At 53.3% G+C, this 23,274-nt stretch overlaps 1 protein-coding gene across 1 annotated transcript; it reads right to left on the bottom strand.

The window, feature by feature from the left end:
* Positions 1-4,283: 4,283 nt before the first annotated feature.
* Positions 4,284-10,839, bottom strand: C20H19orf85 (chromosome 20 C19orf85 homolog). The gene is made up of 3 exons (XM_065899058.1): positions 10,667-10,839; positions 4,510-4,889; positions 4,284-4,357 (listed from the first exon to the last, which is right to left on the bottom strand). The coding sequence occupies exons 1-3, from the start codon at positions 10,837-10,839 to the stop codon at positions 4,284-4,286; spliced, it is 627 nt and encodes a 208-aa protein (XP_065755130.1).
* Between the last annotated feature and the right edge of the window lie 12,435 nt (positions 10,840-23,274).

The following is a 23,274-nucleotide window of genomic DNA, read 5'->3' as shown; positions in this document are numbered from 1 at the left end:
AAAGTTTAGGTTATGTGTATTTTACCACAATTTTAAGAAAAAGAAAGAAAGGGACTTCCCTGGCAGTCCAGTGGTTAAGAATCTGTGCTTCCACTGCAGGGGGCATGGGTTCAATCCCTGGTTGGGGAACTAAGATCCCGCATGCTGCGAGGTATGGCCAAAAAAAAAAAGAGAGAAATATAAAAATTAAGAGGTGGGGGACTGGTAGAGCCACCTGGCCAGCAGCCCTTCTAAAGGGGAGGACACTGAAGCCCACGGGAGTCCATGAAGGCCAAGGTCCTGTGGGGACTAGAGGGGTGACTGCCCCTCCCTGCCCCCGTCAGAGTGAGCATCTGGGCCCTGGACACCCCAAGTCTCACATGTCCCAGTCCATGTACCCAGAGGCTTGTGTCCCTGGGTGCCTGAGTTGCTGCACAAATGGGAGTCCTGGCTTTTGTCTGCAGCTCCCTCTCTCTCTGCATGTTACTCACTTATTTGTTAATTTGTTTAGGAAACGGAGACCCTGTGGACCCAGTGGACCCAGTGGACCCAGTGGAGGGTAAGCCGGCTGACACTCACTCGGGGGAAGTTTCAGTGCTGGCTGGTGAGTCCCCACAGGTGTCTATGATTATTCTTTAAACTGAACACATCTACCACTGAAAATGTTTTCTATGTGTGACATATCTAAAGTTTAAAAACTAGTGGATGGCTAAAATGGTGAATTTTATGCTGTGTAAATTTTGTCTCAAAAAACAAATGGAATGGAAACTCCCTCAAAAACAAAACCACACTGAATTAATTAATTGCATAATTACAACTGTGACCAGTGCTAGGATTGCTAGGGAATCTAATCCATCTTGGCAGAGTTCTCTCTGAGGAAGTGAAGAGAGAGGGAAAGAAAACAACCTTTTTGAAAACACAGAGCTGACCCTATTTCTCAGCTCTCCCCAGGGCCCCATGGCTTCTCTCTGTCCTCAGGACTACGATGTACCCTCCTCCCACAAGGCGCTGGACCCGGACCTTCCAGCCTCGGTGGCCAAGTCCCACTTCAGGGCCTTTGCCCAGGCAGCTCCCTCCACCTGGAGTGCTCTCCTCACTCCCATTCCAGGCTTAGCTCTCCACGGGACAGGAGGGACAGGGTCAGGTGGGGGCGGGGGCGCTGGAATGTCCGGAAGCCTGTGACAGTGACAGGAGTCTAGAGTGAGGCGGAGCTTCCCTTTGGGCTGTAGGAGCGGGGACTGCAAGAACCCCTAGGGAGAACCATGTGCCCACATTTCTCAGAATTACAGATGCACAAACCCTGTGACCCAGAGAACTCACTCCTAATTATCCTAAGTATTTATCCTGCAGACCTACCTGTGAAATGACACAAAGTTATTCATTACAGGACAAGGTTATTCATTATGGGCGTCTGCCCAGAGCAAAAGAATAGAAATAAGTCCAACATCCACGGTTAGGGTACTGGTTACATAAGTTATGGTATATCCATACTATGGAATTCTTTGCAGCCAGGAAGAATCACAAGGGAGATCTTTAAGTAACAACGTGGAAAAATGTCCAAGAGATGTTAACAGTGAAGGAAAAAAAAAAGCATAATAGTGTGTATAACAATGCTCCCATTTGTGCCAAAATGCAAGAAGAAAAAAAGTGTAGGTACTGTTCCAATCTATATCTGCTCTCCCTGGAAGGCACATAAGGCACAGGCTCTTTCTGCAGGGACAGGCCTCTGAGGGGCAGAGTGTGAAGGACATTTGATTTTCACTGTGTACTAGTCTGTTCCTTTTGAATTTTGGACAATGTGTAACAGGTTGTCTAGTCAGGAATAAATACAATACAGTAAAAGATTTACATAAGGCAAGAACTCAGCAAAACCAACCTGTGGCATTAAAGTTATGATAACAGTTATCCTTGGGCGGCAGTGTTGAAGGAGGGGGTGCATGGGGGGTTTCTGGGGTGTGGGGGACGTTCGAATTCTGGATTTGGATACTGTTGACACCAGAGCGTTCTCTTTGTGAAGTTATTTGAGCTGTGTATCTGTGATTTCTGTTTTCCTACATATGTGATATACTTCCATAAAAAGTTTTCAAAATATACAATAAAATAGGGAGGCCTCGCTGGCCGCGGTGGGGCTGGACTGGAGGTGGAGGCCAGGGTGAAAGTGGGGACTGCGGTCCAGGTGGCCAAGGGTGAGGCCTGGGCTCCAGTTCAGGCAGCGGGGACAGAGCGGGGAGGGGGCAGCTGGGCCTGGCTGTGGTCGGAGGGGATAGAAGGAAGATCCTCAGGTTGCCAGTGGTCCGAGGGTGGCAGGTTCCAGGGACTAACTGGGGACCTGGAGAGGGGAACTGATTTGGGGGAGAAGATGAAAATGTGTGTGTGTGTGGGAGGGGGGTGAATGTGGGGAAGGGTCTCGGCAGGAGACAGAGTTGGCGGTACTCTGGGGAAGTGATGAAAATTCAGAACGCAGCTCCGGGTGGAGGGAGCCCGAGGGCGGAGGAGGAGGAGCGGCCCGAGGTGGGCGGCAACCTGAGGAGCGAATGGGGCTGTTCAGATCCCCATGTGGCCTGGGGAACCCGGTTCTGCAGCCGAGACTAGCTGGCGGTGTGACCTTAGGCAAGTTTCAGCTCTGTCTGAGCCTCAGTTTCCTTCTTGAGGAAATGGGAGCCAAACCCACCCACCACGCAGGGGTGACGCGGCAACTTGGTAGAGAGGGCGGAAGCGGCCCGTGGAGAATTCGAGCCCCTGGCTAGCCAATTCTGGAAGGCCCAGGCAGGAGTCCTCCCCCGGCTGTCCTCCACCAGCAAGGGGGGGAGGTCTGTCCCCCAGCAGCGCCAGAAGGGCCTTATCAGGAAGGCGCCGGGACGGAGCCCGGCCCGTCCGCCGCAGGTGAGGCCTGTAGTCACTTACCTCCCGCAGCCGGACTTCCGCCGCTCAGGCCCACCCGCGGGGCTCGCAGGCCTAGTAGATGTTTCCCAAAGCCCAGACACTTGGCCCGCCCCCGGCTCCGCCCTCGTCCCGCCCACCAGGGCTGAGCCGCCCAATAGGCACTCGTCTAGCTCTGCTCAGCCCCACCCCCCGCTCCCAGCCAATCCGCAAGCGCCACTACTTCTCCCTGGGGGGGGGGGGCTGCGTGTGGGCCAGACTGTCCTTCCTGAGAGCGTGATTAGCCCGTCAGGGGGCGGGAAAGCAGCCAGTCTGACCAATGGGGAGTCGTAACAGGTGTGAGTGGCGGGGTTAAGGCGGAGTGGCGCGGTGGGTACCGAGAACGCGGACTCCAGCTGGAGAAGCGGATGGGTCGCTACCTGCCCGGTTGTGAAGTTCAGAACCCCGGGGCCGAGAGGGAGAGAAGGAGAGAGAGAGGGAGGGGCTGTGCCCAGGGCAGAGGAAGACCTGGGGTTCGAACCCTTGCCCTTCTGTTTAGAGACAAACTTAGCAAAGAGATCCAAGCATTTTCCTGGAAAGGGTTAAAGGCGCGAGGAAGCCAAGAAATCCCTCCCTCTCCCCGCACGTTCGTTCTCTGTGCCTCAGTTTCCCCATCTCACAGCACCTTCCTCCTACGGTGGTGTTCGTAATATTTAGACTGTGTTTGGAAATGGGGTTGAAAGAGATGGAGAGTGAACTTGCCATCAGGCTTGGAATAAAATCTAAGCTACCCCCAATTCATGGTGTGCCTTGGTCAGTCTCTCAACCTCACCTCTTACCACTCTCCCTCATCTCACTCCACTCCAGCCATGCTGGCCTCCTTTACTGTTCCCCCAACGTCCCACCTCAGGGCCTTTGCACGAGCTGGTTCCTCTGCCTGGAATCCCAGATTTTCGCAGTACCAGCTCCTTCTTGTCATTCAAGGCCCTCCCTGACCACCCTACATCAAGTAGTCACCTGATCAGGTCGCTGTTCTATTTTCTTCACAGCACTAATGCCAATCTGAAATTGGAAATTTATCTTGTGTTTAAAAAAATGTATGGATATACTCATTTATTTTCAGTACCCCCGACTTTACCCCCCGCCATGAGAACTCCACAAGGGCAGAGATGTTATCTGTTTTATTCACTGCTGAATCCTCAGCACCCAAACCTGGGCCTGGCACATAGTAGGCACTCAACAAATCTTTGGGAATAAATAAGACGACACCAGACACTAGGCAGAGGTGAACCAGGGTAAGAGGGAGCTGAAGGGACAGTTGCCAAGGAGATGGGGTTGGGAAGAAAGAAGGGAGAAGGTGGGGGAGGGAGAGCATGAACCCCCCCCCCTGCTGAAGGGGCTGTGGTGGGGGCACTGGACCTGGGAGAAGACCCATGAGGCCGTGGTCAGAGGTGGGAGTCTGGGCTTGGTTCATATTCCCACAGGCTGCCAGGAGGGTAGTGGATGGGACAAGGGGCTCCTGGGGGGGCGGTGGCTGAAGAACTGTCACGGAGGGAGGGGCAGTCTGGTTTGTCTGGGAGCCTGGGCTGGGTTGTGATTGGGTGTCATGGGGAGCGGGTCCCCCAGCCTTCAGGGATCCTCTGAGAATGGCAGGCACAAGACACCTCTCACCTGCCCACCCAACCTCCCTCAGGAGCTGAGAGCTCATTCCCTCCCATCCCCCCAGGGCATGCAGGGTAGGGAGCAGGGGGTCATAGAAGTGTGGGTCCTGTCTCAGGTCTGCCTGGCACAGCACACAGTGGGACAGGTCAGATGACGCTGAGGGACACTCTGGGGGGACCACAATGTCCTCAAAGAGGTCGTGGGTGGAGGCGTCCAGGGCAGCGAGACTTAGGCTGGCGCCAGTGGGGGCCACATCACAGGCCACCCCCAGGAAGGGGGATGGAGGTGGTGGAGGTGGCCTTTGGGGTGGCGATCTTTGGGGAGGTGCCTCCTGGGACAGGATGGATATGGCCAGGTGCTGGGTGGCAGCTTCGATCTTGGCAAACTGCCTGCAGAGAGAGCCAGGCATTAGCTGGGTGACCACGAAGGACTCCCCTCCTATCTGCCATCCCAGGAGTGATTTGTCCCTTCTATCCCTCCACATTTTTCTTCTCTGTGCCCTGGGTCCATTTTCATGAGTCTGACAATGTAATCTTTTTAACGCTATTCATAGGGAAGCTCTGAACAGCTGTGGGGTTTGTGCACTGCACAAGGCAGCACATCTCGTCCAACACTACGCACATTTTTGACATTTAGATTTAATATGACTATATTCCAACATGTAAAAGTAAAAAATGTCTTAAGGAAGGGGTGCCTTTAACAAAATTTTCACACAAAGGCGCACTGTGGGCTGGCAATGTGACTATAACATAATGCCCTGTGGATTCTACTGCCTAAATAGTTATGAATCTGCATCTCCACCAACCCTCTCAGTATCTCCACTAACCCCTGGTTGGAGTCCCCAGCTTCCCCCACCTGGATGACTGTAATAGCCATTGCACGGGTCTCCCCCCAGTATTCCTAACCCCTCAGTAACAATGCAGACGGATCTCACAAACTGTTAGGGGCTGAACTGTGTCCCCCTAAAATTCATTTGTTGAAGTTTTAACCCCCAGGACCTCAGAATGTGACTATATTTGGAGACAGGGTCGTTAGAGAGGTGATTACATTAAAATGACATCATCAGTATGGTCCCTAATCCAGCAAGAGGAGATTAGGACACACAGAGGGATGACCACGTGTGAAGCCAAAGAGAGAGGCCTCTCCCTGCCGACACCTTGATCTTGGACTTCAGCCTCCAGGATCATGAGAAAGTATCAATACATTTCTGTTGCACCAATCTGTAGTGTTTGATTATGGAAGTTCTAGCAGGTTAATGCAAAAACATAATGTTGAACAAAAGCGGTGAGACTTAGAATAAGTGGATACGTGATGCCATTTAAATAAAGTTCAGAAACAGCCTAACTCAATCGACAGTGAGAGAAATCAGGATGTGTGGTTCATGGGAAGGAGGTACTACCAGGGTCTCTGGGACAAGGAATGCCCTGTTCCTGGATCTGAGTGTTGGTTACGTCAGTGGGGCCCCTTTGGGAAAATTCATTAAACTCCACACGGTTGATGTGTTCATTTTTTTGTACTATGCTAAACTTCCAGGAAACGGTTTATTTAAAAATGTATCTGAGGGCTTCCCTGGTGGTGCAGTGGTTGGGAGTCCGCCTGCCGATGCAGTGGACAGGGGTTCGTGCCCCGGTCCGGGAAGATCCCACGTGCCGCGGGGCGGCTGGGCCCGTGAGCCATGGCCGCTGAGCCTGCGCATCCGGAGCTTGTGCTCCGCAACGGGAGAGGCCACAACAGTGAGAGGCCCGCGTATCGCAAAAAAAAAAAAAAAAAGTATCTGGTATTGTATGACTCTGTTTATGTGAAATGTCCAGAATAGGCAAATCCCTGGAAACATAGAGTAGATTGGCGGTTACCAGGTGCTGGCGGGGAGGGGAGGATGGGGAGGGAATACTAATGGGTACCGGTTCTCCTTTGGGGTTGATGAAAATGTTCCAGAACTAGGTGGAGGTGATGGTTGCAAAACATTATGAATATACAAAATGCCTCTGAATTGTACACTTTAAAATGTTCAAAATTTTATGTTATATATATATATATTTATTTACATTTATATTTATTTATTTATTTTTGGCTGCATTGGGTCTTCGTTGCTGCACGCGGGCTTTCTCCAGTTGCGGCGAGCGGGGGCTACTCTTCCTTGCGGTGCGCGTGCTTCTCATTGTGGTGGCTTCTCTTGTTGCAGAGCACGGGATATAGGCGCGCGGGCTTCAGTAGTTGTGGCGCACGGGCTCAGTAGTTGTGGCTCGCGGGCTCTAGAGCACAGGTTCAGTAGTTGTGGCGCACGGGCTTAGTTGCTCCGCGGCATGTGGGATCTTCCCGGACCAGGGCTCGAACCCGTGTCCCCTGCCTTGGCAGGCGGATCCTTAACCACTGCGTCACCAGGGAAGCCCAATGTAATATATATTTTCCTATATTTAGTGAGAGCTGCCACTGTGACACTGTCTTTGATGCCAAGGAGGATAGTTATGCTCTGAGTGCCCCAGGGAAAGTTTTCAGTAATGGGAGGTCAGGTTAAATGACAGAGGGGGTGCGGGGGTGGGGGCGGGGGACTGATTTAAGATTCATGACAACTACATGCCATGTATGGTCCCTGACCTGAACAAAGTAAGGATAAATGGTGTTTAGGGCTGAAGAGTCGTGACATTTGTGATTTACTTTTAAACTTATTTAAAAACATATAGATGAAAGAAATAGGCTAAGATGTTATGGACAGTAAAATCTAAGTGATGTTACATGAGGGATCAATAGGCCAGTGGCTCTTAAACTTCAGTGCACAACAGGAAGGACACCTGGAGGGCTTGTGGGAATGCTGGTTCCTGGGCCCCCGAGTTTCTGGGGTGGGGTCCAAGAATTTGCGTTGCTAACACACTCCTAAGTGATGCTGAGGTGCTAGTGGTGCTGATCTGGGGACCACCTTTTTATTTTTATTTTTTTTCGGTACGTGGGCCTCTCACTGTTGCGGAGCACAGGCTCCGACGCGCAGGCTCAGTGGCCATGGCTCACGGGCCCAGCAGCTCCGCGGCACGTGGGATCTTCCCGGACCAGGGCACGCACCCGTGTCCTCTGCATCGGCAGGCGGACTCTCAACCACTGCGCCACCAGGGAAGCCTAGGGGACCACCTTTTTAGAACTGCTGCATCAGACAACTGTCTTGACTTTTTTGTGTGTTTGAAAAATGTTCACAAAAAGTTAAAATTTCATAGCGTGGGTGGGAGGGGGTTCCTGAGGGAGCAGGGCCTGAGCGGACCTGGAGGGAGGAGGAGGGCGTGGGTGGGAAGATGCTGAGGAGAGCTTGTCTCTGACCTGGATCTTCCTAGGCTGAGCTTGAGTGCTGAGGGGAGTGTGCTTCAGAGCTACCTGGGCTGCCCTCAAGGCCACTGGTGGGCAGCCTGTGTCCCTGGGGAGCACGTGGTAGAACCGGGCATGGGGGTGGGGAGGTTGGGATGCTCTAGCAGAGAAGCTGGCCCTGGGGAGCAGGGAGGACAGACAGGGAGCCTGGGAGGCCAGAGGCTGGCATTATCACAGGGTCCAGATTGGGGTGGGGGCTGAAGATGGGGAGGGGTCCTTGAGCAGAGGAGGCTGAAGAGGAGTTGGGAGGCCAGCTCTGGAACACAGGACTGGACCCTGTTTGGGGACATGAGTGTTTTCCTCTTCAATGGTGTATGTGTGTGTGCGGGGTGAGCATTCTGGGTGTGGCCACAGCTGGGCATCCTGGTGGAAGGTGGCTTGCAGTATGGGGGCAGTGTTTAGGCTGAACCGGGCTCCCATTTACTCAAATTTGGTTCCACGACCTCCTGAAGAACGGTCCTGGGCTAGCTGGGAGGAGCCACCTACTTACAGAAAAGCAGGTCCTTTGGCAAGTCACTTTACCTCTCTGTGCCTCAGTTTCCTCATCTGAAAAAGGAGGATTATAAGAGCACCTACCTCCTGGGGTTACTGTCAGGGATTAATGAGTTCATACTCACTGTAAGTGAGTACGGGGAGTTAAAACTGAAGTACTTAGAACAGTGCTCGGCACATATTAAGTATCAGATAAATTTTAGCTACCATCATCACCATCACCACCATCACCATCATCACCATCATCACCGTTACCATCATCATCACCATCACCATCATCATCACCATCATCACCATCACCATCATCACCATCACCATCATCATCACCATCACCATCACCATCACCATCACCATCATCACCATCACCACCATCATCACCATCACCATCATCACCATCACCATCATCACCATCACCATCATCACCGTCACCATCATCACCATCACCATCACCATCATCACCATCACCATCATCACCGTCACCATCACCATCACCATCATCCTCTTCATCCTCACATCACCATCACCACCATCACCATCATCCTCATTATCATCACCATGACTGTCATCATTACCATTATCATCCTTACTACCATCATCACCATCACTGTCACCATCACCATCACCACCATCCTCCTCCTCATCACCATCATCACCATCATCATCAAGTCCCTGAGATGCTATATCCAGGCAGGACTATAAAGTGGTCCAGAGCATGGGCTCTGGATTCAGACTGCCTAGGGTTGTATCAACTGTCTAGCTGTGTAGCCTTGGACAAGTCATTGAACCTCTCTGAGCTTCCTTGGCTGTAATATAGGGGAAAGACAGAACCTACAGTGTGAGTTTGTTGGGAGCATTAAGTGATGTAGTGTATGCCAAGGCCTTAGTACACTGTACCTGGCACACAGCAACCTCAAAAAATGGTTACTGTCAGAGGGTGAGGGGAGAGCACAGGGCAAGGTGGGATGTTGCTGGGTGGGTGTGAGAGTGGGGACAGGCTGAGCAGAGACCTGAAGGAACAGAGGTCTCCATCCACATTCCTGGAGACAGGGAACCGCATTGTACCACAAAGGGAAGAGCATGTGCAAAGGCCCAGAGGCTGAATGGTGAAGTGCTAGATGGGGAGCTGAGGCTGGCAAGGGGAACAGGGGCTACTAGGGCAGAGCCTTTGTCCTGAGGGAGATGGGGAGCCATGGGAGAGGGGCCAAGTGTGGTGTGTGGGTTAGAAAGGCGCTACCTTCAAAAAGCCCCAGAGTCGGACCCCATCTCCACAGCCCAGTCCCCCACCCATCATCTGAGCCACCATCATCCCTTGCCTGGATCACTGCAGTAGCCTCCTACACAATCTGATCTCCGCTCAACACCCAGAGGGATCCTTTCAGATTGTACCACATCCCAGCCCAGAGCCCAAGTCCCTCCAGAGGCCCATGAGGTCTCCACGATCAGGCCCCTGTTTCTTTTGAACCTAATTCCCTTCCCCTTTCACTCTGTTCCAGCCACCCCAGCCTTCTTACTTGCCCTGGAACACACCAGGGATGTTCCTGCCTCAGGGCCTTCGCACATGCTGTCCCTTTCCTGGTATGCTCTTCCTCAGACATCCACAGGGCTCCTTCCCTCACCTCTCTCAGGTCTCTGCTCAAATGTCACCTCCTCAGTGAGGCCTTCCCTGACACCTTACCTAAAATACCAACCCTCCCCCAGCATGCCCTCCGCAGCACTTATCACCTTCGAACACACCATATTGTTTGTAAAAATCGGGGTAAAATTCATATCACTTAAAATGAACCATTTTAAAGTGTGTAATTCACTGGCATTCAGTACATTCATGATGTCGTGCAACCACCACCTCTAATTAGTTCCAGAACTTTTCATCACCCTGGAAGGAAACCCGGTACCTATTAGCAGTCTCTCCCCGTCACCCCCCACCAGCCCCTGGCACCCACTAATCTGCTTTCTGGCTCTGTGCATTTGCCTGTTCTGGATATGTCACAGAAATGGAATGATACAATAGGTTGCCTTTTGTGTCTGGCTCCTTTCACTCAGCACTGCGTCTTCAAGGCTCCTCCGCTTTGTAGCATCATACCGTATCATTTGTCTCTTTATTTTGACTGTCCCTTATCAGCTGCCTGCCCACTGGAACACGAGCTCCATGAAGACAGAATTTTGTCTGCTTTGTACTGATGGGTCTCTGGGGCCTGGCGCACAGTTGGCACTCAGTAAATGCATACTGGTGTTGATTGCATCCAGCTCCGGGGTCCACTTCTCTCTGTTCGGTCTGGGCCTGGTCTCCCCAACACCAAGGGCTCCCCTCCCACCCCACTCCCCTCACCTGCAGATCTGGTTGTGAAGGAACCTCCTATGGTTGGGCCTCCTTTTGGGGGGCTGGGTCTGCTGGGGGTGCAGGGTGCGCAGCACATAGGCGGCTGCCTCAGTCACGAAGGCATACAGCTCCCGGGGGCCGGGCTCGGAGATTCCAGAGGCTGACGGAGCCCCGGGGTGCATGGCCAGGGTGATCTGGAGTAGCTCCCCACAATGCTGATCATAAAGCAGCCCCCCAAATCTGTGAGGGGCAAGGAGCAGCCAGGGCTGTAGGTTCAGGGCTGGGGGGTGGGGGGACAGGAAGAGAGATGGGCTTTGGGAGGGTGGGTGGGCTCTGCAGGGAAAGGCCCTCCCCGGGCTGGCAGAGGCAGGGCCTGGGCAATTAGAACATCCCTGAGGTTTGAGGCACCTGTAGGTGGGGGTCTGATATAGGAAGGCAAGGGGGCAGGGAGGGGAGGGGTCTTTCTGTGTGCCCCCCAAGGGCCCAATTAACACATAGTTGGACCTGCGATCTGGGACAGTGCAGTGTAGGTGGGGGGCCAGAGAAAAGCTCCTGGAGATGGCCAATTAAGGGGACAAAGCCCTCATTAGGGAAGCGAGGCCAGGAGCAGAGTCAACCGCAGTGATAGCAGTGATTAGCGTGGAGGAGCCATGATTGCAGGCTAGTGGAGGAGCGGTGGGAGGCTTGGGTGCCGGCTGGGAAGGAGGGGAGGTGGCCCCCGGGGGGCATGCCGGGAGCCCCCGCTGTGGGCAGACATCCCACATCCACTCACCAACCTCCAGACCCACTTGCCCGTGCCTCCTTGCCTCCCTCTGCTCCAGGCCTGGGGTCCCAGGGAAACAGCCTCAGAGAGCAGCTTGCCGGTGCCCAAGGTCTTCCAGCCTGCAGGAGGGGCTGGCTTCGGGGGGGAGGGTTGACCCCCAAACCCTGCGTTTCATTTCATACCCGAGCTTCTGAGTGAGCAGGGGAGAGGGGAGGGGGGACACCTGTGGTATGGGCCTCGCTGCTCAGGTGGGTGACATGGGTGACAGCCAGGCTGTGGCAGGAGCGGAAGAGAAAACATGGGCATGGTTCCCCCCAAGGCATTTCACTGGGGGACTTGGGGGCCCTTGTGTTTCCGGGGGGCTGGGACGTGGCAGGGAGGAGGGGCTGGCTCCTGGGGCTGGGAGTGGGGTCCTCTTGTCTCTGGAGGGTGTTGGCCAGAGTGGGGGAACCTGGTCTCCGCTGGTGTGGGAGGGAGGGAGCGTCTCAGTGTTTGCTCTGAGAAGACTGCGTTGCGGGTTTGTGTCGGGAGGTATATGAGCGTCCTGCGGATGCCCTAACACATTATCGCAAACCTAGTGGCTTAAAACCATGCACAGGGTCTTCCCTGGTGGCACAGTGTTTAAGAATCCAGCTGCCAGTGCAGGGGAAACAGGTTCGAGCCCTGGTCCGGGAAGATCCCACTTGCCCGTGCATCACAACTACTGAGCCTGCGCTCTAGAACCCATGAGCCACAACTACTGAAGCCCACACGCCTAGAGCCCATGCGCTGCAAAGAGAAGCCACCGCAATGAGAAGCCTGCGCACCACAACGAAGTGTAGCCCCTGCTCGCCGCAACTAGAGAAAACCTGCGCACGGCAGCAAAGACCCAGCGCGGCCATAAATAAATAAATATATATATTAAAAAAAACCCCAAAACCATGCACAGGGATTCTCTCACAGTTCTGGGGGTCAGAAGTCCAAGATGGGTCCCACGAGCTAAAGTCAAGGTGTTGCTTCTGGCAGCTCTAGAGGGAATCTGTTCCCATGCCTTTTCTGGCTTCTAGAGGTCTCCCAAATTCCTTGCCTCGTGGCCCCTTCCTCCGTCTTTAAAGTGCATCGCCCTGCCCTCTGCCTCTATTGCCCCATCTCCTTCTGACCCCGACCCTCCTGTCTCCCTCTTATAAGGACTCACTGCATAATCCAGGATCATCTCCCCCTCTGAAGATCCTTAACTCCATCACACCTACAAAGTCCCTTTTGCCCCAAGTCGCACAGTTGCAGGTTCTGCAGGTTAGGACGTCAGCGTCTTTGAGGCGGGGCACAGAGGGAGAGGCTTGGCCCCAGTGATGGCTCCTCCCGGGCTCCCCTCAAGGCCACGTTAACTGGGCCAGTGGTTGCAGCCACTGAGGCTGAGCCTGGGGCTGCCTCCGGCGCCCCCAGCACGCAGGCAGGGAGAGAGACACAGAACAGCGAGAGCTTCCCCCAGGGTTCCCCAGTGCCTGACACGCTGCACCTCGGTGAGGCCGCCTGCCCCTGGGCACTCACAGGAAGGCATCAGTGTCCCTATTTCCCGAAGGAGAAACTGAGGTCCGGGCACACAGTCACCCAAAGTCACAGGCAGCTGAGCTGGGGGATTTAACCCACATGGGGAAAAAAACCCTTAGGAGGGAAACTAAGAACTTTGTAAAAGCTCTCATAGTTGTTAAATACTAAAGTATATTATTTCTAAGCTCTATTATAAATATCCTTTTTGTCCTCCAAATGATACCTTGATAAAATTATCAGCAGCAAATTATAAAAGACTCTGGCTCAAGAAGAGAATATACATAGGAGTCCTTCCTCCCACCCCCGGCCAGGCGGCTTGTGGGATCTTAGTTCCCTGACCAGGGGTTGAACCTGCACCCTCAGCAGTGAAAGCGCGAAGTCTTAAGCGCTGGACCGCCAGGGGATTCCCAACATAGGGGTCCTTTTGTTTATATATATATATACTTTGTTTGTTTGTTTGTTTGGCTGCACCAGGTCTTAGTTGCGGCATGCGGCATCTAGGTCCTTGACCAGGGATCGAACCCGGGCCCCCTTCATTGGGAGCACAGAGACTTAGCCACTTCCACCAGGGACGTCCCAAGGAGTCCTTTTGAAATGAGAGCTATCAAATGTGATATAGTGTAATGTTAGGGAATAATTTTTTAAAAAACCAAACAAAACTCCTTGCCACCACTTGGGAGATCCTGTGTCCTGATTCCATCTTCCATTACCTCACTGGTAAAACTGGGATAAGAAGGTAGCACAGAGGGGAAATTCTCCAAGCTCACACGGCGAGTAAGGGGCAAGGCCGGGGTCTGAACTTGAGATAGCATAGGCCCGAGATCAGGCCTTTGCTTCCCAGGCCCACTCACCATCCAGCAATGCCAAAGGTAGCATCGGCACAGCGGTGGCATCCCAGTGGGCAGTGGCAGTGGCAGAGGCCCAGCCAGGTGCAGGGCTCAGGGTGGGGACCACCAGGCAGAGGTTGCCAGAGGTCCAGTCCCTTGGGAGTGTATTGTGAGCTGCAATCAGTGAGGCCAGTAGCAGCGGGTGGACCAGACGTCAAGGACCACCCATGCGCCTCACCACAGCTGAGGACAGGGCAGCGTGGACACAGGTGTGGGGATGTGACAGGCCCCCTGTGCTCCGCCCCCGGCCCCTGTGACTCTCCGTCTGTCTGTGACTCTCACCAGCTCTGGTGTTGTCTCTCCATCCCCCTTGCTCTCTCCTCCTCTGCCCCCTGGCTCTCTTGCCCCTCGCTGGGTTGTCTGCAGCCCTCTCCTCTTCACTGTGTCTCTGATGACGCCTCCCACCACTCGTGTGCTTCTGGCTTCTCTCACCGTCTCTGTCCCTTTCACCACCTCTTGAGTGTCTCTCAGACTTTGACTGCCTCTCTGTCTTGGTCTGGGCAGACTCGTGTGTGTGTGTGTGCGTGTGTGTGTGTGTGTGTGTGTGTGTCCGTGTGTCCCCTGGACATACGTGTGGTGTTGTGGGTTGGCATGGAAGGTTTCCTGTCCTGTTGCTCTCGGGCCCAGAGGGGAGAGCCCAGGGTCCCTTGGCAAGAGGCTAGGAGGGAGTAGACCCCCAGGTCTCTGGAGGATTGGAGGTCAGAGCTCAGGCCCCAGGACAGGCAAGGGGCCACCCCTGCATGGCTGGAGCATGACCTTTGCTAACCCAGCTCCAGGAGGGGGCTCACATCCAAGCCATCAGAAGCCAAGGGCAACATCTGCTGGCCAGCTCTGTCCCACCGCCAGACCAGCCTGGAATACACTGGGGGCCACCGGCCGGCCGGCAGGGTCTGGCCTGGGGATGTTCCACCAGGGGGCGCCAACGTCCCAGGCTGGTGCTGGGACTCCCCGCTGGAGTGTCCTCAAGGTGTGGCCCCCACTTTTGAGCCCTTCTCCCCCTGTTTTCGATCTTGATAAGAGTTGCTCACAGCTCAGGGCTGGCTTCATCTGATGTTTGTTGAGGACCTGCACTTGCAGGTATGAGAAGGTATTCACAGGTTCCTTTCTCCTATCCCAGCCCTTGGAATTGGGGGTGGGTGGGGCGCATGTAATCATTCAACAAACATTTATGGGGACTTCCCTGGTGGTCCAGCAATTACAACTCTGCGCTCCCAATGCAGGGGGTCGGAGTTAGATCCCTGGTCAAGGAACTAGATCCCGCATGCTGCAACTTAGAGCCCACGTGCCGCAACTAAAAGATGCCGCATGCCACAACTAAAAAAAAAATAAGAGATCCTACATGCCGCAACGAAAGATCCCGCTCGCTCAAGGAAGATCCTGCGTGCCGCAACTAAGGCCCAGCGCAGCCAAATGAATAATTTTTTTTTTTTAAAAAGCATTTATGGAGCACCTACTGTGTGCAGAAGCTGCGGATGCAGTGGTGAGCAAGACAAGCACTGTCTGTCCCTGTAGGAGTCTGGGAGAGAGATGTCTGTAAACAAGAAATTATGGTTCTGGATGTGCTGTGAGGATGCTGAGACTGGACAGTAAGTTGGAGGCCGGATGGGGCAGGGGTGCTACTTCAGTTGGAGAGGCCCTCTTTGAGAAGGTTATAATTGTCTTGCAACCTTAATGGAAGAGGTAGCAGCCAGGAGCTTCCCAGGCAGAGGGCACAGCAGGTGCAAAGACCCTGAGGCAGGAGCAAGCTTGAAGGGAGTGAGAGAGGGAGAGTGATGAGAGGAGGTGAAGTCAGAGAAGTGGATGGGGGCCAGACCCGCGGGGCTTTGTAGGCTAGGCAGAAGTTGGGTTATGAGGGCAAGAGTGATGGGGAGCCATGGAGGGTTTAGGACAGAGGTAGTTCCCGGAGCTCAGGGCCCTGCCCCAAACCTCCTTTGCAAGCCTCGCTGACCCTGCCCCTACATCCCTCCCCAGTGTGTGTGGGGGGGAAACTGAGGTGACGGGGCCAGGCTGGGAGCCCAAACAAGGCTTGTCCCTCCTTGCCTCCACCCTGCTATACTGCAGCACTCTCTTCACCCAGTCCAAGAGGGACTTTGTTCCCCATAAAATTTATTGTAAAAATGTACAGGTGGCAGGTTCCCGGTGTCCCCAGCCCATAACTCAGAGGGGCCAACACTGTCGTATTTGCCTTACATCTTTTCTTCTGAGAAGAGCGATGGACTGAATCGTGTCTTCCCAAACTTATGTGTTGAAGTCCTAACCACCATACCTCAGAATGTGACTGTATTCACAGATAAGGTCTTTAAAGAGGTAATTAAATTAAAATGAGGTCAGTAGAGTGGGCCCTACTCCTATATGACTAGTGTCCCTACAAGAAGAGGAAATTTGGACACAGACAGGTGCAGAAGGGAGACCATGTGAGGACACAGGCAGAAGGTGGCCGTCTGCAAGCCAAGAAGAGAGGCCTCAGGAGAAACCAACCCTGCTGACACCTTGATCTTGGACTTCCAGCCTCCAGAATAGTGAGAAAATAACTTTCCGTTGTTTAAGCCACCCAGCCTGTGGCACTTTGTTATGGCAGCCCGAGCAAACCAACACAAGAAGTGTGTTTGTTATCTGTGCTGCATAACAAATTACCACAAACACAGTGGTGTAAAACAACGTGTATTAATTTTCTCACAGTCCCCTTGGGTCAGGAGTCCAGGCACCACAGTTGAGCTGGGTCCTTAGCTCAGGGTTTCACAAGGCTGCAATCAAGGTGCAGGCTGAGGTCAGGGTCCTCTTCCAAGCTCGCATGGCAGAATTCATTTCCTTGCATCTGTAGAACCCTTGGAGGCTGGTGTCTTCAAGGCCAGCAGGAGAATCACTGATATTCCACTGCTCTGACCTCTAGACCCAGCTTTAAAGATCTTGCCTGATTTGATCAGGCCCACCCAGGAAAATCTTCTTGTATTAGGGTTCTCCAGAGAAACAGAACCAATAGGCTCTATCTTTATCTATCTATTTATCTATCTGTCTATCTAGAGAGATTATATATATTACATATAGAAAGAAATCTAGGAAATTCCCTGGTGGTCCAGTGGTTAGGACTCTGCGCTTTCACTGCTGAGGGCCTGGGTTCCATTCTTGGTTGGGGAATTAAGATCCCGCCTGCCACGCAGCCAAAAAAACAAAAAACAAACAGAGGGGTCTGTTTTCCCCACACAGATGGGACCCTGTGAACTGTCCTCCTCCAGGGAGTCTGCCCTCATTTCCCCCAAGGCTGGGTGAGGGGTCTCCTCTGGCTCCCATGCCCTGGGCAGCCTCCATGGGCTTCTGACATGCATGTGAGACCCGCTAGATAGGCCTTGGATGGAGCTGGACACTGGGGCTGGAGACCCTGGCCTTGCCCCCAGTTAAGTCCCTTCCTGGTTGCAGGAATCACTTCCAGCTCTGTGCCTGGCCAAGAACCTTCAGAGAGCCTTTACTTACTGCCCTGCCAACCCCAGTGAACTGAGGGTGATGCCCCTTCCATGTGGAGAGGCCTGGCAGGGCAGGGCAGGCTCGGGCACCCCATGAGAACCCCTAGAGATGCTGGAAAGGAGCATCCTCAGTCTGTGGAAGGCACAGCCTGGCCCCTTGGTTCCTTCTTCCTGGGACAGCTGACAGCTGTGACTTGGGGACTTCTCTTGCCTGCCCCCTACCCTCCCCCCCACTTAAAGTGTATCTCTGCTCTTTTTACCCCACTTATGTGAAAAAGGATATTTTATTTTATTTTTTATTTACTTTTTTATTGGAGTAGAGCTGCTTTCCACTGCTGTGTCAGTCGCTGCTGTACAGCACAGTGAATCAGCCAGACGTATACATACATCCCCTCTTTTCTGGACTTCCTTCCCATCTAGGTCACCACAGAGCACTGAGTAGAGGTCCCTGTGCTCTACAGCAGGTTCTCATTAGTTCTCTATTTTATACATAGTAGTGTGTATATGTCAGTCCCAGTCTCCCAGTTCATCCCACCACCACACCCCACTTTCCCCCTTGGTATCCATACGTTTGTTCTCTACGTCTGTAGGATATTTTATTTTTAGTCTCTGGCCTTGGGAGTCCTGTCTTTGCCCCAGCCACCTCCTCTGGGGGGTTGGGTGAGGGCTGCTCCAGGGAGAGGTGTCCCCAACCCCAATCCTCTCTTCTCCAGTGAGTGCAGGCTGTGCTGTCACCAAGGTGTTGGACTGAGTGGGCAAAACCAGAATCGAATGTCCACACAGCAGGACAACCCCCACTTCTAGAGGGAAGGGAGGCTGGCCGAAAGGCTCAGGTGTCTGGGGTCCGGGAGCACTGGTGGGTGCACGGTGAGTGGGACCTGAGCCCCCTCCACGCTCTGTAATCAGAGTGGGCAGGGCCCAGACTCTGATCCTGGATGAGCCACCTTGGAGCTGGAGTGCCCCAGAAGCCTGGCACACGTCCCCCACTACCTGGAGTGTGGCTGGTAGGGATGGGTGAGGGAGAGTAGAGAAGAGGGAAGGGCTAGGCTCCCCAATTCCTACCAGGGTTTCTCCTCTCCTTCGACTACTTCCTTGGGATGGGGGTGCAGACCTTGCCAATCCTTTTGGCTGGGATGGGGGTAAATGCAGAGACACCCCCACGTGCACACAGGGCTTGTGGGACGTGAGTGACAACCTTGGGCCCAGGGAAGTGTTGGGTGGGTAGTCTTGGCCACCTTCAAAGACTGCAGTCCCCACTCCCATCCCTGTCCCCCATGGGAAGAATGGTTCACCTGGCTGGCAAGGCAGGGGGCTCAGAGGGACTGGGGCTGGATGGGATGCCTGATCTAGTGGGAGGGGTTGCGAAAAATACCTGGGGCGGGGTGTTGTTGGCCAGAAATAAGAATGCCTGGGGGGACTTCCCTGCCAGTCCAGTGGTTAAGACTCTGTGCTTCCACTGCTGGGGGCGTGGGTTCAATCCCTGGTGTTTGATCCCCGATCAGGGAACTAAGATCCCGCGAGCCGTGTGGCGCGGCCAAAAAAAAAGGATGCCTGGGGACTGGACAGGCGTATGTCCAGATGTTTGCTTAGTCCCACATCAAGTCTTCACCCACTGCCCCAGCTCTGGACATGCCCCCACGCCCATCTCTCCTGCTGTATTTTTTCTCTGAGACGCTTAGCGGCACATAGCATGGGATACGTGTTATTTATTTATTTATTTATTTATTTTTAACATCTTTATTGGGGTATAATTGCTTTACAATGGTGTGTTAGTTTCTGCTTTATAACAAAGTGAATCAGCTGTACATATACATATGATCCCATATCTCTTCCCTCTTGCGTCTCCCTCCCTCCCACCCTCCCTATCCCACCCCTCCAGGCGGTCACAAAGCACCGAGCCGATATCCCTGTGCCATGCGGCTGCTTCCCACTAGCTATCTACCTTACTACGTTTGTTAGTGTGTATATGTCCATGACTCTCTCTAGCCCTGTCACAGCTCACCCTTCCCCCTCCCCATATCCTCAAGTCTGTTCTCCAGTAGGTCTGTGTCTTTATTCCTGTCTTACCCCTAGGTTCTTCATGACATTTTTTTTTCTTCTTAAATTCCATATATATGTTTTAGCATACGGTATTTGTCTTTTTCTTTCTGACTTACTTCACTATGTATGACAGGCTCTAGGTCTATCCACCTCATTACAAATAGCTCAATTTCATTTCTTTTTATGGCTGAGTAATATTCCATTGTATATATGTGCCACATCTTCTTTATCCATTCATCCGATGATGGGCACTTAGCTTGTTTCCATCTCTGGGCTATTGTAAATAGAGCTGCAATGAACATTTTGGTACATGACTCTTTTTGAATTTTGCTTTTCTCAGGGTATATGCCCAGTAGTGGGATTGCTGGGTCATATGGTTGTTCTATTTGTAGTTTTTTAAGGAACCTCCATACTGTTCTCCATAGTGGCTGAACCAATTCACATTCCCACCAGCAGTGCAAGAGTGTTCCCTTTTCTCCACATCCTCTCCAGCATTTATTGTTTCTAGATTTTTTGATGATGGCCATTCTGACTGGTGTGAGATGATATCTCATTGTAGTTTTGATTTGCATTTCTCTAATGATTAATGATGTTGAGCATTCTTTCATGTGTTTGTTGGCAGTCTGTATATCTTCTTTGGAGAAATGTCTATTTAGGTCTTCTGCCCATTTTTGGATTGGGTTGTTTGTTTTTTTGTTATTGAGCTGTATGAGCTGCTTGTAAATTTTGGAGATTAATCCTTTGTCAGTTGCTTCATTTGCAAATATTTTCTCCCATTCTGAGGGTTGTCTTTTGGTCTTGTTTATGGTTTCCTTTGCTGTGCAAAAGCTTTGAAGTTTCATTAGGTCCCATTTGTTTATTTTTGTTTTTATTTCCATTACTCTAGGAGGTGGGTCAGAAAGGATCTTGCTGTGATTTATGTCATAGAGTGTTCTGCCTATGTTTTCCTCTAAGAGTTTGATAGTTTCTGGCCTTACATTCAGGTCTTTAATCCATTTTGAGCTTATTTTTGTGTATGGTGTTAGGGAGTGATCTAATCTCATACTTTTACATGTATCTGTCCAGTTTTCCCAGCACCACTTATTGAAGAGGCTGTCCTTTCTCCACTGTACATTCCTGCTACCTTTATCAAAGATAAGGTGTCCATATGTGCGTGGGTTTATCTCTGGGCTTTCTATCCTGTTCCATTGATCTATCTTTCTGTTTTTGTGCACATAGCATGGGATACGTGTTATTTATTATGTCTTGTTTATTGCCACCCTTCACCCCCTGTAGATTTTGTAAACTCACTGGGACCGAACTTTTATTGCCCCCTCCCAAGCCCCCGTTGCTATATCCCAGCTCCTAGGGCAAGATCTGGGGAGGGTCCTGGGTAAGGACTGAGAGTCTGGACACTACAGAATCTGGACTGGGTGCCTCTGATAACTTTCTATGATATCTGTGTCAGCTGCAGAGGACTCCACATACAAGGCTCCATGAGAGCTCCAGCTCAGGGATGGATGGGAGGACAACTCCTCTTCCCGGCCGTGTCCCTGGAGAGCCAGACACGGTGTTAGCGTCCCATCACTCACACCACAGGGCTGTTACTGCTGTCTTGAAAATGAGCCTGTCAAATCTGCACAACTTTTTTTTTTTTCTCCCCAAAGAGGCACCAGGCCCCGAGAGTGGGAGCCAGTTGCTCATAGGGGATCCTCCCTCCATCCCCAAGCCTCTGTTAGCGACCAGAGCCTGATGTGTTGAGGAGATACAGACCCCAGGGGGCAGGGCCTGCAGGTCTCTCCTCTTCCTAGCTTTCCCCTCTTTACTCCTTAACAGCTCAGAACTCTCCTCAGGTGTCCCTCCCCCACCCCACCCCCGCCCCGCCGCCCCCAGTGCCTCTGGCAGCTTCGTTTCTGGCAGGGGAGGTGAAAGCTGAAGTGAGAGGAACGTTTGGGCTGAGCTGGAAGCCAAGGGTTTTATATGCATGAATTCACTGCAGATTTCATAAAGACCCTGCGGGGCAGGGACAGGTCCAACAACTCAGATCACGCCTGAGTTCCAGCCTGCCTGGGGGCCTTGGGAAACTGTATGGGAGGCTGTAAAAATTCGCTCGTTCAACAGAGTGCCGTCTGTTTCTGATTAAGCCCCTTGTTGGTTGTTGGGGACACCTGGGTGGCAAAGTCAGACCCCATCCGTCTGTCCTAGAACAGAGATGAGTGCCGCTGAGCATGTAATGGGACCCCACCTAGCATAGGGGCTTTCCGGTAGTTGAGAAGGGACGCGGTAAGGGTAGCTGTCAGGCTGAAGAGGATTGCCTTAGAATAGTGGTTCTCAACCAGGGGACCTGCAGCCAGGTCTGGAGACGGCTGTCATAACGTGTGGTGGAGGGGAGCCGGGTGGCGAGGAGGGCTGTTGGCCTCTAGTGGGTTAGGGTTAGGCCACTATGCTTCTAGCCACCCTACAAGGCACAAGACAGCCCCCACAGTAAAGAAAGACCCGCCCAAATGTCACCAGTGCCATGGTTGAGAAACCAGTTGGATGACTCGCAGAAAAGTCAGTTTGACTTAGAGGCCGAGGCTGGTGAGAGCTGAACATGGAAGGAGGGAGAGGGGATTCAGGACAGCCCCGTTTTCCCCTAAGCCCCCAGGCTGCGAAGGAGGCAGGGGTCCCTGGTGCCCTGGGCAGCCCCCTGCATAGCAGGGCCCAGTTTCCCCAACAACAGCCGCACTAGCGAGAATGCAACAGACGCCCGGGAACCGCAAGTACGTGGTACCTTTGCGGGGCAGGAAGCACTGCGGGCCTCAGTTTCCCCAACGGGGGAAAAAATGGGAGCCCCGAGGGCCTGGTCGTGGGGCCAGGCCAGGAATGACCACATCCCTGGTGGGCGACGCCTGCTCGGGAACCGCGCCGCGGGAGAGGATTCTACCATAGACGAGAGGGAGTCGATGCTAATAAAGGGGAACGTGCGACCCTGCGTCCCAACCCAGCTTTCCCCGGCCTTGGGCCGACCTCCGCGACCGCCGCAAGGACCGAGTGGTCGGGGTCCCGAGAGTACTACAACTCCCAAGATGCCTCGCGCCGCCTGCGCCAGGAAGGGCCGCCACAGCCGGCGGCCAATGGGGGGTACGGAGGCGCGGCCTCTGCGCACGTGGCGTCCTGACGCACTGACGGCGACGTCGGGGTTTGTGTGCGCGAGAGGCCGCCGATAAAGGTTGGGTGCCTCGCGCCGGGGGCCGTTGGGAGGGAGCGTGCCCCCGCCCCCTCCCCGGCCCCCACTCGTACACCGCCGCTGCAGGGGCCCCGCCTTCCCATCGATCCCCGCGGGAAGGCCCTGGGTCTCCCCAGCTCATTCCCCGGTCGGGGCCGCAGGTGAGAGACCGGAGGGGAGGGGGTGGGGGAGGGACCGGAGGGCGGAGACGTTGGGGAAACGGAGAACGTGAAACCGGAAGAGATGCCTTAAAGGGAAGGGCGCTACTTCACCTCCGACTTTTGTCCGCCGGGCCGGCTCCGACTCTTTAAAGGGCAAGGGGCTGCTTTTAAAGGGGCGGGGCAGGTTGTGCAGTTTATAAAGAGCTTCCCGCTTCCATCACCCCCCCCCCGCCTCCCACCCCCCGAGAATAAATTGTCTCTTTAAAGGCCGGTGACAGTGTCCCAGGTACTGAAAGAAAAGCTTCTGAATTCTAATGGCTTCAAAGCAGTCCCTAGTTTAGCTCAGAGAAGCTGGAGATTGTTGTGCAGGAGCAGGATCCTCTTAAAGGGGAAGTCGGGCCTGATTGGAAGGGTGTGGCCCGGCCTTTTGAAGAGGGTGCTCTTTACCAGATAAGATGGGTCCCAGCTCTTTCAGAGCACGGATGTCTCCTGTTTAAGGAATGCCGGCCTTCTGAAAGACACGTGCAGCTTCCTGGGATAGCCTCTTAAAAGGACTTGCTTATATTTTAAAGGGGACGCTCATCTTTTTAAAGG

Source organism: Phocoena phocoena, chromosome 20, assembly GCF_963924675.1.
Source record: "Phocoena phocoena chromosome 20, mPhoPho1.1, whole genome shotgun sequence".
Taxonomy (NCBI): domain Eukaryota; kingdom Metazoa; phylum Chordata; class Mammalia; order Artiodactyla; family Phocoenidae; genus Phocoena; species Phocoena phocoena.
The sequence above is the reverse complement of the archived record's forward strand: the minus strand, read 5'-3'. Positions and strand labels throughout refer to the sequence as shown.

Excerpts from the sequence above, each read along its gene's own strand:
- C20H19orf85 (XM_065899058.1), bottom strand. The coding sequence starts at position 10,839 with ATGCACCCCGGGGCTCCGTCAGCCTCTGGAATCTCCGAGCCCGGCCCC. Across the intron at positions 4,890-10,666 it reads CTTCACAACCAGATCTGCAG|GCAGTTTGCCAAGATCGAAG; the intron begins GTGAGGGGAGTG and ends CTCTCTCTGCAG. Across the intron at positions 4,358-4,509 it reads GAGGGAGGTTGGGTGGGCAG|GAGCCCCTTGTCCCATCCAC; the intron begins GTGAGAGGTGTC and ends CCGCCCCCCCAG.